The 14407-nt window shown below is 46.3% G+C and overlaps 1 protein-coding gene across 1 annotated transcript; it reads right to left on the bottom strand.

The window, feature by feature from the left end:
* Window positions 1-9340: 9340 nt before the first annotated feature.
* On the bottom strand, window positions 9341-14102 carry LOC106830410 (granzyme B(G,H)-like). Its single transcript, XM_070504181.1, has 4 exons — window positions 13887-14102; window positions 11944-12079; window positions 11478-11738; window positions 9341-10830 (listed from the first exon to the last, which is right to left on the bottom strand). The coding sequence occupies exons 2-4, from the start codon at window positions 11953-11955 to the stop codon at window positions 10621-10623; spliced, it is 483 nt and encodes a 160-aa protein (XP_070360282.1). The 5' UTR covers window positions 11956-12079; window positions 13887-14102; the 3' UTR covers window positions 9341-10620.
* Between the last annotated feature and the right edge of the window lie 305 nt (window positions 14103-14407).

The following is a 14407-nucleotide window of genomic DNA, read 5'->3' as shown; positions in this document are numbered from 1 at the left end:
GGTAAACCTACTGATTAAAGTTAGTCTTTGATAAGTTGTAGAGACATCCTGTACTTTTATGTAACCGCTAAAATAATATACACAATGTATAACTCACAAATAGTAGAAGGGAAAAAAGGAAAGGTAAAAAGTAGTCCGGCCAAGAAAAGGTAAGAAAGAAGAGGGAAAAAACCCACAGAATAATTGGGAAAAATGCAAAACATAAAGTCAGAGCAGACTTAAAAGCAAATATATCCATAACTGTAAGCATCCTGTCAATGTAAGCATCCTGAATACTCCAGTTAAAATTCAAAGAATATCAAGGCAGCTGTGAAAACAAACATAGATATGTGCTCTGTGCAATAGACAGGTCTAAAAAGCTGAAAGTCAGAGAAAGGAAATGGATCTACCATCATTGACAATAACCGTAGAAAGCCATTGCAGGTGTATCAATACCAGACAAAAGTGACTTCAAATCAAAAGTGTCTGTGAAGAGAAATAGGGTCCTTTCACAACGATAAACAGATCAATTCATCAGGAAGACAAAATGATTTTAAATTTTAATGTACCTATTATATAGCCAGAAAATCTCTAAAATGAAAATTGGAAGAACTCCAAGGAGATAAATAAACCTACCATCAGCTCAAGAATTACGACAGTAAGTAGACCATAAAAAAATTCCATAAGGATATGGATGATTTAAAGAAAACAAGGAACCAACTGGATCTAGCAGCATATTGAGAACACTGCATCCAATATTAAGATATTTTAAAAATATACACAAAACTTTTGCCAAAATTGATCATATATTGGGCCATAAAGCAAATCTTGAGAAACTCTAAAAATGTAAATCTTTGGAATGTTTTCTGGCCACAACATAATTAAACTGGAAATCAATAAAATGGTAACTAGAAAAATCCTCATAATATTAGAAAAAAAGAAATACACTTTTAAATAATGATAAAATAAAATTTAAAAAGAAATAGAACATTTTGAGTTGAATAATAATAACAGCACTTATTAAAAATTGTGGAACACAGCTAACGCAGGTAGAGAAAAAGTTATAGTCTTAACACTCACATATCACAAAAAACTGAAATTGTTGGGGTGATCATATATCCCCAGAAGTTAGGAATTAATATGTGAATAAATTCAATGAAGTGGGAGGAAGAAATAGTAAGTAGCAAAAGTTAATAAACAACAGAGAGGTTTAATAAAGCAAATATTAATTATTTGAAAAGGCTGATAAAATTGACAAGCCTCTGGAGAAACTAATCATTTAAGATCAGGAACTAAAAAGGGAATATTTTTACAAAGCTGAAGACCATTAAAAGATAAGCCAAGAATGTTATTAAAGACTTTATGTGAACAAATTTTAAATTTTAGACAAAAAGGAAATATCACTGCCTAACACCTACTCAAGAAGGAACTGCCGCCTTAGGTAATACTGGAGCTATCAAAGAAATTGCATCAGCCATCAGAAATTTTCCACATAGGAAACTGACCTGGACGGCTTCACGGTTAATTTCCACCAAAATTCGAGGAAGGAAAACTTTGAATCTACAAATGCTTCCAGTAAAGAGAAAAAGAAGGAACACTACCATCTCGTTTTATAAGGCTGGCATATCCTTGACACAAATAACTGGATAAGAAATGAAATGTACAGGCCAACCTCATGCGTGATTCATAGATACAAAACCCTAAACAATGTCAACTCTCAAAACTAGTCCAACAATACATAGAAAGGTTAAAGCATCACAGGCAAGTTAAGTTTACACTAAGAGTGCAGATCTCACTTAAACTTAGAAACATTGACTAATGCAATTTCGCACGCAAACAGATCTAAGAGAAAAATCATATCATTATCTCAATAGACAGAAAGGCATTTGACAAAAATCAACATCCACTCATGATAACAAAGATAAGCTGTTATCAGACCAAAACAGAAAGAAATTTCCTTAATCTAATAAATGGTATCTGTAAAACCTACATAAGCCATTTAACCAACCCCTCATCTAGTAAGATAACCAAGGTTTCCATCCTTCCTGAAAGATTGTGAGAAAGCCCTTCCCTCTCGGCTGGTTTGCACACATGTGCGATCCTGGTGTTCTCCAGCTCTTTCCCTTGGGCAGGCTTGAGTCTGGAAATGACCCCAAGTGGGATCCTTTCAGGAAGTGTATGGAGATTCAAGGGGGAGAATATGAAGAGTAGATCCCAGGGAGGCAGCAGGGCTGGGCTGCAAAGGGGAGGGTTTGCAGTCCTGCTGGCTCTTTTTCTACCTTTAATGCCCCTTCCCTGGGCCTGATGCTCTGACTCTGATGTTGTTCTTGTATTTAGGACCCGGGATCCTCTTGTTCAGGAAAGATCATCAGGGCTCAGAGGCTGAACTCCTCTCCTGCCCTGAGAGGGCACACCTGCAAACCACTGCTAAGTAGTGGGTCCAGGAGAGAGAGGTTGTTGTGATGGTCCCTCACTGAGCTGGATGCGGAAAAAGCTTTGGCTTCTCCAGGTTTCTGGCAACAAGAGTCAGAAATTGATGGATACCGTGTGGGGGTAGCAGTTTGGGCTCAAGGTATCTGTTTATTTTCAAGAAAAACTGAGAAGGAAGAACTGATATTGCCAGTAATTCTGGGATATTGTTCCCTTTAGGCCCTCTCCCCAGGAAGAGTTTTTTCCTTAGTCCTTACTGGCCAGGACAAGACTCTCTCAGTCACTCTCTAACTTACGATAAAGCCCCTTTTCCTTTCATGACTAAACCAGCTGGGCATGCTCTTTCTCTCTCTCTTCTTTCCTCTCACGTGATGCCCCATCTCTACTAGTTGTCCCTCCCTTTTTGGTCTTGAATAAAAGAGTAAGTTCCATGAGGCATGGAACTTGGTTCCCCGAGGGACAACTGAGGAGCCAGACCATATCAGCCAGTCAGCTACAACCTCATCCCAATGTCCATTGTCCCACAGACAAATGACAGGAAATGCCAAGACATTCACACTGCTGAAAGCTCACCAATTTCTGAATTTCACACTTCCAAGTCCTACACAAGATTTGCTCTCTCTTGGTTCAGAGACACTGTTCTTTACAAACGTAGCTCTGTCTTAGCAAGCAATCAATTCAGATTTTGTTTCAAACATTGAATGCTCTTCTCTTCCTGTGACACACCTTGCAATTGTTCTGGAGTAGTTCCACGTGCTGATGAAGCTTGCTGAGAAACTTGTCTTGTTTCTTAGCAGCTTGCTGTGAAGTGGTGGCCAACTGAAATAATGCCACATATCTCATTGCATTGCATCTTTCCTTGACCTAATCAGTTTTCCTCACCGTCATTGTCAGCCTTGCACCTCCCAAATAAATTGTTCCCACCGTAATCTTTGCTTCAGGCTCTGCTTTCTATAGGAGTTACAACAGAACAAAGTGGGAAAGTACCATTTTTGGCATTTCCTCCTTGTATCTCAGGCCCGAAGTTCAAGTTCAGAAGGAGTCTTCTCATAAGTTACAAAGTAACCCTCCTGGATATCCTTCCATTACACTCTTTTCTCCACATGGGATTCCCTTCTGGCAGTCTTGGGATATTTCTCCCCTCTGTTTAACCATGGTTTATGTTGGAAGGCCTTTTCTTATTTCTTTTACAAGGAGTTTCTGGGAAACGAACCAGAAATTTCACCTAAATGCTTTCTACTTAGGTAGAGTAAAGCCAGCATGGCAGCCTTACGAAGAGCAATCTGAGATTCTCAGCCTCACTGAGGGAAGGATGCATTACTTGCACGTTCTAAAGGCAAAGCATCTCATGGGGAAAATGAGACATCTATATTGACAAATACTTTGGTAAGAAAAGAAGAGTTGGGGCTCAGTCCTACAAAGTCATGAGAAAAAACTGTTGGCCTCAAAAGGAACCCCTTTCTGTGTGAGACGGGGGGCATTGAGATGAGATTCCTTGCTTCTGCTGGGAAGCCAAAGCCATCAGTGATCAGATAATGCTGGTGTGAGACATGGTCAGAGGCATTTACAGATGGAGTGGGAGAAGTGCTGAAGAGGGCTTGTTCCAGTTATTAAAGATCAAGTGGTTGAAAACAACAAACCACATTGCTTTTGCCCACAAATCTGCGTTTTGGTCGGGTTTTAGTGTGGATGGCTCCCCTTGTTCCCCTTGGAATCAAGGGAGGCTTGAAGCCCGGAGGCCAGAATCACCTGAAGGCTCGCTTACACGTGCCCAGTACTTGGTGCTGGCGGTCTGCTTGGCATGTCCCTTTCTCCCCATGAGGGCCTCTCCAGTAGTCTCTGCACATGGGATTGTCAGGTCTTCCTCGCATCATGATGCTTGGCTTCCCCAGAGTGAGCATCTCACAAAAGCGAGCCAGGCAGAAGCTGTGTTCTTTTTATTACCTAGACTTTGATGTCACAATGCATCCATTCTACCATATTTCACTGCTTGGTACAATAAAAAGGCACCCCTGGCCCCAACTAATTAGGAAAGATCAAAAACCCATCCTGTGAGTGGGAGGAGGGTTGCAGTCCTTTAGGAAGAGCCTGTGGGATGGGAGATATACAGAGGCCATCCCAGCAAAGCACAATCTGTCACGCTGCTCTTGGTGTGTGTAGAGTTGGTCAGAGGCTCTGATCTGTCTAAGCCCAGGTCACAGCCTTTGATTGGCTGGAGTCTGCTTTCTCCTAATCCCGTGTCCTGAGAACGGAAGAGTGTTGATTCCCCCCCTAAGTTATTCTCCCAATGAATTACTGATACCACGTGAAATGGGAACGGATGCCAGGGAGCCAAAGCAGTATTCTCACACCACTGCTCGGAGAACGACATTTCTGATATCCTGCTACATTCTCTAAGCGAGTTCTCTTGATTATCTCCCCATGATGGAAAAAGAGGAGTGAGTCATGGAATTGAAAATACTGTTGGTTCTAAACATGTTGATCTCAATTCTCTTAAAAAGCAATAGAATCTTGGCTAGAGAAACAAAGGACAATGTCAATGGTGAGCCTGGCAGGGGAGCCACAGTGAACCAGAGGGAGGTGTCCAAGTCGTGCCTGTTTGGGGTGGGGAAAGTGCTCATGCCAGGCCTCCCTCCTGAGTGGCCTCACCTCACGTTGGCTCGGATGCCCTGCACTGGGCAGCACAGCTTGGGGTGTCAGAACACCTGTGAGGTGAGGATGGCAGCCCAGTGCAGGGAGTGGATGCCCAAGCGGGGTGAGCAGGGTGTTCACACCAGGGGCTGGCCTAGTAGGTGGTATCAGAGCTCAAGTGAGGAGACAGATGAGGGGCAGGCTGGTGCCATTTGTCAGAGCAGGCTGATTAGGGAGAGGTGGGCTTTGGCACAAAGGGGCTACTGATGTGGAATGCCAGAGCATACATGGTACAAGGAGGGGACCCACAAAGGGAACGATGAGGATGTGATATATTTGTTATATAAATCTATGTGGGGATTAATCAAATAAGTAAACATATTAAGCCTAATGATATTAAGAATATCTTAGAAAACTTCTTTGCTGAAAACAGACAGGTACTGACTCATGAACAGACAGAGAGACCAATCAAACAGAATGGAAAATCTAGAAACATTCCCAAGTACGTATGGAAATGTACTTTTTCATAAGGGGGCATTTCTAATCATTGGGGAAATGATGGACTTTTTAATAAATTATTCTGGATCAACTAGGTAGTGATTTGCTAAGAGATTAAGCTGGAATCACATTTCACACAAACCAGCAGCATAAACTCCAAACAGATAAGAGATTCAAGTATAAAAAGTAATACCATGCATGCACTAGAAATAAACATGGGTAAATTCCTTTATAAACTTAGAAAGGGGAAAGCCTTCCTAGCAATGACTCTAAATCTAGGAACGTTAAAAGAAAAGATTGATAAACAAACTACAATAGATAAATAAAAAACTTTTTAAATTTGTCTGTCACAAAGCACTGTAAGCAAATTCAAAGTACAGACAGCGAACTTGGAAAAAAAGCTATTGCAACATATACCACAATTAAAGAGCTAATCTATCTAATAGATAAAGAACTCTGAAAATTAAGAAGAAAAAGATCCAGAACCTGATAGAAGAATGAGCAAAAGACAAGACAGTTCACAGTAAAATATAATTAAAACATAATGAAGAGTCTCAGCTCACTCAGATTAAGAGAAATGGAAATAAAATATGGAAAAAAATGGAAATAAAAGTTCTCCCAAAACACTCTATTTCATCTCATAAGTGGCCAAAAATTGTAAAATTAGAGAGCACACTCCATGGGCAAGGCCGTTTTCTTTGGATTGGTGTTGCAGGATATGTCTTTATTTATTCTTCCATCATTTTACTCTCATCCTATCCATGTCTTTATATTTGAATATCTCCTGTACACAGCACACAATGGGTCTTGCACTCTTTATCCACACTGACAATCTCTGCCCTTTAGTTGCACTGTTTAATCTGCTTACATTTAATGCAACCACTGACAGAGGTAGGTTGAAGAATATTATATTGCTATTTGATTTCTACTTGTGTAATTGATTTTTTGTGCCTTTCTCCTTCTTTTCTTGCCTTCTTTTGTGGTATCTCATTTTGTGTTCTTTATCAGCTTCTGTTTAGATCTGTATATAATATTTTAGTGGTTACACTAGGATTGCTATATGGCTCCTTCACATACCACAGTCTACTTTGAATTAATGTTATACCACTTCATGTAAGAACACTGGAGTAATTATTTCCATTTATCCTCCCTCCCACCCTTTGAGTTATTTTTGTCATCCATTTGGCTACTATATTCCATAAATCCTAAAGCATTTTTGCCTTAATAGTCATTAATCTTTGAAAGAAATTTAATAAGGTCTTTTATATTTGGTCACACCTTACACGTTTATTTCTCTTTTGTCCTTCGTGCCTACAATGGGGATCATTTCCCTTCAGCCTGAGAAACTGCTTTTAGTCTTTCTTGCCCTGCAGGGCTGATGGCAACAAATTCTTGTACCTTTGTTTTTCTGAAATGTCTTTACTTTGCCTTCATTTTTAAATAATATATTCACTGAAGATAGAATTCAGATATAGGTTGCCTTTTCCTTTCAACTATTTAGAAATGTCATCACAGTGTCTTCTGACTTCGGTGGTTTCTGATGGGAGCTTGTTGTTACTCTTATTAGTTTTTCTCTTAAAGTAGCGTATATTGCTTTCCTGTCTGTCAACTTTCAGTCTTTGCTCCTTATCTTTGTTTTTTTTTTTTTTTTCCTGAAGAGGATTAGTCCCGAGCCAACATCTGTGCTTGTCCTCTTGCATTTTTTATATGTGGGACACCTGCCATAGCACAGCTTCATAAGCAGTGTGTAGGTCTGTGCAAGGATCCAAATCCGCGAACTCTGGGCCACCAAAACAGAGTGCATGAACTTAACTGCTGCACCAGTGGGCGGGCCCCTATCTTTCATTTTTTGACTATTATATGCTTAGATGTTGTTTTCTTTGCCCTCCCGAGGTTCATTGAGCTTCCTGAGTCTGTGGATGAGGAATGTAGTCTAGCAATAGGCCTATGATGAAAAAGGAACCAGTGGCTGCACTTCTTTTATGGTGAATGTGTTTGTTGGACAAAAGCAGTGTTGGGTGGGATAGCAAGACAGGAAATCAACCCTGTGAGTTCTGTAAGTCCACAAAGGGGGAACCGGCAGAAGTATGGTGGTGGGCAGGAAGGCAGAGTCATCCCGAGACAAATCCCAAAAGAAATTAGCAAGATTTCACTTTCCTTTGGGCCTCTCTCCCTGAGGAGCTGGCTTGGCGGTTCTCTCCCTGCCATCCTGGGACCCAGCTCTTCTTGTGGGTCTGGAGGGAAGGAGGGGAGATGGGGGTGGGTTTGGGTGAGTAGAGGCATTTCCTTGAGGTCATTCCAGAAATATTTTATTGATTTATATTTAAATTTTCTTTACAGAGGTACTTGAGGAACAGAAGGATTGTTTCCTCAAAGACAGGGCTGGGGCAGGGGACACTTCCAAAGACAAAGGAGATTTGAAGGAATCTGCAGGATTAGGGTGCTTACCCACCCCCATCCAAATGACCCCTGAGCAGACTTCAGCTCACCACGCGAGGTGTTGGAATCCTTGTCACAGAATGACTGCACAGCAGCCCAGAGGTTTCCTCTCCAGGGAGGAGTCTGAGCAGAAGCTCAGCTCTTGTTCAGGGATGCCAGGAAGTCATCACGGGGCGGGGGTTAGACAACATGTCAGGGCTCTTGCTGGCCTGGCTGTCAGGGCTCCTGGGCTCAGTCCAGGCTCTGTTCTAACTCTGTGGTCCCTTCAGTCGGCCACTGCCCCCTCCTGGGACTGTGTCCCTCCCTCATCTCTCACAGGAGGAAGGCCTGCAGCAGGGTCCTCATGTTTTAACCACAGAACCATTTCCTCAAGTACATGTTATATCTAAACAAGATATACATGTGGCTTGGCTACTTTTTTAAATATTATCTTTGTTTTGCTTTTGGCATTTTCCTTTTTGTATATTTCCATCAAGGAGCCACGTTCTAGTATGTGTGCGAAGCAGGGATATTTTTTCAGCTCCAAATCGGAAGCTGTGTGTCCTCACTGCTCTGCCCTTGTGAAAGTGCCCGCAGTCATGAAGACATGGTGTTGGTACCTGCTTTGTGCAGTATAAGGTGGGAAATGCCATGCCTGTGAGGGTTGCATGATCCCAGATTATGTAACCCTTGTGGTGAGAGGGTAGTGCTGTGTGTGTTTGGAGCAGGAGCTCAGAGCTGGAACGTATGCTCAGCTCCCAGGTCGTGCCCCATATGAGCAGCAAGCCCCTGGAAAGATAGCTGCTGGAGGTGTCTCAGAAGGTAACCCCAACACAGGGAAATTCTCATTCAGAAAGGATCGCATACTCTATGTGTGGGCTCCAAGCCAAAAACATAAAGTTGAAAAATCTGGGTGGTCTGGAAACTATGGATGCAGCAGTAACCATGCTGGCCCCAAGAGGAGAAGGCTTTCTCCAGTTTTCCAGACCATGTGAACCGCCCAGATTCTGGTTTGATTCTCCGCAGGCAGGAGGTACAGTAACCACAGGGATCAGCTTTCCGGCCAGTGCAGTTGTTTGTGAGTTTAGAGTCTTACTCTAGTTGCCTGCAAGCAAATACATAATACAGTTTTTGCTACCATCTGAATCTGTGCAATTACATTCCTACCACCCACTTTTAAGGCAAATGAAGGTAAGTCTGCCCTCACTGCCCTTCTCCCTCCCTACGGGCTGCCCTGTTCTCTAGGTGAAGACAATGTTCTATTGGCCTGAGTGTGGTGACTTCACTCCTACAAACTAAATGACTAATGTCATTTCCAAATCCCACGCCTACTGTCCTAGAGTCACACATGCTCATGCTCACACGGACTGTGACCAGCAATAGAAACAGAACACAAGTACTTTATTCCTGTGGATTTCCCATGAGATCTAGGCCATGTGGGCTCACGTGAGGAGGGAGAGAGAGGTACATGATTTGGGTGAAACTCACACTGTCAGTATCCCTCGGGTTCAGATGACAGAGTCTGTATTAGGTCCACTGTGGATCCCCAGTGCCAGGCACTCAGGAGCTCAATCAGTGTGTGTTTGTTTATTGATGGAAAAATTGTGCCTTCCAGTCCTACTGCAGAGAGGGAAAGGCTAACTCAAAAGGCTCAGACAGCCCTAGGGGGCCAGTGAGGGGTCTTAGCCTGGAGGACAGCAGTGAGTAAGTGGGACAGGCTGAAAGGGACTCAGGTTATCAAGTGACCAGGTGACCAATGCACCCTGAGCACTTCGGGGGACACTGGGCTGGATGTGAGGTGTTGAGCTGGCCTTGTCAGGTGAGAGATGGGGCAGGGCTTATGGAGAGACAGCCTGCTGTGTCCTCCATGGACCCTGCCTGTTGCCAGCACAATCCTGGGCCCTTGTAGCCCTCTAGGACAGGGCATGAGCTGGCCTGGCATCTCAGAGGAGAGGCCCTGCTGGAATCACACGGAGCTCTGGGTGTCTTAGGCAGGAGGGCTATAAGGAAGGGGCCAGCTCAGATCAGGGTTTCTGGAGGGGACAGGAGTTGGTGGACTCTGAGAACTCTCGGTGGAAAGCAGGGATGGAGAAGAAGGGGCAGCCAGGAGACTGGAGGGCAAGCTGGGCCCCAAGGTCATAGGAGGACAGGGAGGAAACTCAGGCTGGGTGAGATCCAGCAACTTCTCCAGAGACCTATCCTTGCTCCGCGCCAGCTCCCTGGCCGTGGGAGAGAAATGTCCTGCTCAGGCAGCCCCTCCACTCCCAAGTGTGGGGGCTATGCCCTTGAGCTGCAGCCCCAGGCTTTCCTGCTTTGTGTCTGTGACCCATGGTGTCATCCCCCTTCCTCTCTGCCATCTAACACAGGGAAGCAGGTAAGAAGTTCACCCTGAGCCCCAGGACCAGAGAGGTTCATGTTTTCTCCTGATGGTGCTCAGCTGCAGCCCTGGCAGAAGGGCCGGCCCAGAGGAAGGTGTGGGTCAGAAGGAGCTGGGGAACAGCTTTGCTTGAGGTTTGTGGGAGGTGGTAGGGGAACCAGAAGAGGAGGAAGCAGAAAATGGCAGATTTGTGTCATTGGCCTTCTAAGCACAAGTTAGTGCCTGTGAATGAGGGTCAGTGAATAAACAAGAAAACAGCCCTTCCTGCTCAGCTAAGAGGCATTTATTTAGTTGCTGGTGACATTATGGATCAGCTCCGGAGAAGGTGGGCTGGTTCCTACAGTTAGAGGCATTTCATAGGATTTCATGGTTCCCTTTAGCCACGGCAGGAAGCTTGAGACTTTGGTGAAGACTCGTGGAGGTTTCCCGTCATTTAGTTCACCACTGGCAATGCCCTGGAGCACCTTCTTACACACAAGAGGATCCCAGGAGTCCCCCTGTGGACAGAGAGCAGGGAGGAGTGAGTCCGTGCCACCCTGGTCCTGCCCTCCGTCATCCCAAATGCCCTCTCAGTGAAAGCTGCGTGGCGTGGCCTCCATGGGGAAGATTAGAGAGCAGGGCAGGCCCCTGTGGGCCCCTCAGCTGCCCAGTCCTGATCCTGGACAACGTCACAGCTTCATTTCACTCAAGGGGTGGCTTCCTCTCCTCCCCCAGGTCACTGATCTTCTATCCATGAGGGTGCTTTGGGACTGTGCTTCGGTCAACCGTTTAAGGACATGGAAGCAGGCAGATGGGGATGACACTCGGCATGGAGGGTGAGCCATTTAACCAAGATGGGAGCCAGCTCTGAGGAGCCACTTGGTTTGACAGCTGCACACCCAGGGATCAGTTTTCTAACACCTGTGCCCGGTGTGGGGCAGAGTGCTGCAACCTCATCTTCTGAATGGAGCACCATGTTTGGATGCATCTCAGGCCCCTGGTAGGCTCCCAGAAGGCCTGTGACTCCCCACTCTGGCTGCTGCCCCCTTCTCTTCCCAGGAGAAAGATCAGAGTCTAGGGAGTGGAGGAGTCCCTACTGTTTGGGTATCCAGGACCCGAAACACCTCTCTCCCCAGAGCAGAGCTAGGCAGATGCCCTGTCTCACCTGAAAGGAAGTCTTCCTTTCCTTCGGGTCCCCCACACACAGCAGAGTGGTACTGTTGTAATGATCATATAAGCGGGCTTCACACACCAGGTCCTGCTGCACAGTCAGCTCCACCTCCCGCAGTGTTTTGGAAACTCTGCCATTTGTGGTGACTCTCCCCCTGCCTGCCACATGGCACACCTCTCTGCGCCTCACCTGGGCTGTGCCCCTGGGCAGGCTGAGGGGCCGCACAGCTGCAGTCAGCTTGGCCTTTCTCTCCAGCTGATGAGAAGAGGCAAGAAAGTCCAGCTCAGCCATGGGCCTCCTCGGGGTGGATGCTGGGATGAGGCTGCACTGACTTCCCTCTCCACTGAGACACTGGGACTAGTCAGGTGGCCAGGATGGGAAGGAGGAAAGGGACAGGCCCCAGTGGGAGGAGAAGCAATCTGGACCCAGGACAGCAAGAGCAGCAGGGCGGTTCCCTTACCTTGAGTATCATGATGTTGTTGAAATAGTCTTTAGAGATATAGTCTGGGTGGCGGATGGCTTCTTTCACAGGGATGACCTGCCAGGTCCTCTCTTGATTCAGGATGTCATAGGCCCCCAGAGTCACCCTGATTGAGCTGCAGAGAAAGGAGAGTGGCGATGTGGGGTCAATCAGTCACAGGAGATGCAGCCCTGGAGCCATGATGGAAGGGTGGCAGCCAGAGTAGGGCAAGGCTACAGCTATGGGAAATCGAGACAAGACGAGGGCCCTGTTCTAAGTGACTGTGTGTCCCGTGCTTCTCAAGGACACTGAGAGGAGGGCTTTTTGAAGCTTTCTCTTGTCCTCAGTCAATACTGTGAAAGGATTCTGAGTTTGCCTTTTGACCAGAATGCATGCTTTCATCCTCCACAGCTGCTTTAGTTGGTCAGTGTGGTCTCTCTTCTCAACTGAGCCACTTGCTCTCACCTCTGACCCTCGGACTGCAAAGCTTCCCTGTCCTATTTCTCACTTTCCATGGCCCAGTTATGCTCTCAGATGGCTCCTCACAAGAGCTTTTCTGGCACTGAGTTACCAGAAGCTGAGGGAGATCCCCTCGGCTGCTGTCCATGGGCAGAGGACAGGGCTCCCTGTTGTGGTCTCAGGAGGTGTCAGCTGTCAGCGGCCCCTCACCTTCCCCAGCAGTGAGCAGCTGTGAGAACAACATCCAATTTCACAAGGACACCGCCACACCTCTTGGCCTTTCCCTTCAGAATAAATACAACATAGGGGCAGGAGTGGGGCCTGAACTCATGTGTTCCGATGATGATTTCTGAAAAGAAAAACTGGAATGTGGGCTTTCTGGAAGCGGCTGTGGTCAGGAGGGAAGGCTCTGGAAGGTGGCAATTGGGGGTGGGGTCTCCCGTGCCCTGCAGAAACCAGGCGAGAGTCATCCCAGGTTCTCCCTGGAGCAGAATAACCTTTTCGCCATGTGGAGCCTCCAAAGCCCCTGTGAGAAAGCAGAGGATGGTGCTTCCTGTCCCTGTCCTGCTTCAGACCACGTATTGGAGGGATGAGAGCTGTCTTCACAATGGTGGAGCCCCAGGGGATTGTGGACAGGGCCCTGCTGACGCCTCTGTCTCAGTGAGTCTCCCAACCCTTCTGAGCCTTTGCTAAGGTCCTGACTGGTGCCCGTATCTAACAAACTGTCCATGAGCTCATGGAGTTGGATTTTCTACAATCCTCATGTCCTGTGGGCTAACATGTCCTGGGATCTCAGTAAACATTTTTTGACTGTGTGAATGAATGGCCTTCACTTAGCTTTCTGCTGAGGTTTGGTGGGGATCGTGCTTGTGGGATTGAAGGCCATCATCATGTAGGGAGGGCGCTGTGTGAGCAACCTATGGCTTGGGAAGGCGGGAGAGGTGGGGTGGAAAATGGGGTCCCTGGGCCTCTGGCAGAGCCAAAGCAACAGGAGAGCCCTGTGTGCAGTCACCCAGCCCCTTCTGAGATCCACAGCACCCTGGGGTCCTCTCCTGGGAGGGGAGAGGGGGTGAGGGCACCAAGAAATGAAAGTGTTTTTTTAGCTGGTTCCAGTGACAGTTCCACTACTGCAGCCAGTTTGTCTGATCTGCCCTTTCCTGGGTTGGACTGAGGGATTTTAATTACTTATCTTTTAGAGCTCAATTTCCTCTGCCAAATGCCTTTCTATGAACATCCCACTTTCCAATAGATAAGAGAAAGGCTCACACGCTAAATCTTTCAGTGAATACCCTTCCTTCCTGAGATCCTTGTTGTGTGTCTATGCAGCATCAGACTTGTTAGTCTGTTTGGGATGGGAGCCGGGTTCTAGAAAATTCTTGGTCTGAAATTGAGGAAAATCAGTGAGTGTGCTGGGTAGAAGGGTCAGGAGTCCAGAGGGTTTTCTGAGATGGGCTGGAGCCTCTAGCATGGGGATGGCCACTCACCTGTTGCAGGCTCAGGGGGCAGAAGAAAGGCCAACAAGAGCAGGAGTGGCTGCATCTTCCTTGAAAGTCTGCCCAGGTCAGAGCTGCTGGTGGTTCTTACTTCTAAATACTTGGTCGGGGAGAGGAAGGCAGGGGTGTGGCCCAGGAACTTACAGACCTCTTCTGCCTGTGCTGCTGGTTTTCCTGCATCATCTGCAATGTGATTTGTCGAAGTGCTCCGGCTTTGGGTAGGTGACAGAAGCAGTGTCACTACACTTGCACTCCCAGTGCTGAGTCACAAAGTGAAAGCAAGAGGAAAGAACAAGAAAGGGGAGCCTTTGCTGCAGCCAGCAGAGAAGCTGGACCCCAGGAGCCCTTCAGTGACCAAATCAAGAATGTCTCTTTTTCTCACCTCTTGGTTCTTTTTCCATCCTGATGAAGTCATGAACAATTATTTAGCAAGCTAACTCCATGGAGATGAGGTGTAGCTACTCCACTTGAGAAGATGGCGGTCAGCTGGGGTAGACTGAGAATAAGTGGTA

Source organism: Equus asinus, chromosome 2 (genome assembly GCF_041296235.1).
Source record: "Equus asinus isolate D_3611 breed Donkey chromosome 2, EquAss-T2T_v2, whole genome shotgun sequence".
Lineage (NCBI taxonomy): Eukaryota > Metazoa > Chordata > Mammalia > Perissodactyla > Equidae > Equus > Equus asinus.
The sequence above is the reverse complement of the archived record's forward strand: the minus strand, read 5'-3'. Positions and strand labels throughout refer to the sequence as shown.

Coding starts and splice junctions, on each gene's coding strand:
- LOC106830410 (XM_070504181.1), bottom strand. Junction 10,831..11,477: donor AAAGGAAGACTTCCTTTCAG/GTGAGACAGGGC, acceptor CTCTGTCCACAG/GGGGACTCCTGGGATCCTCT.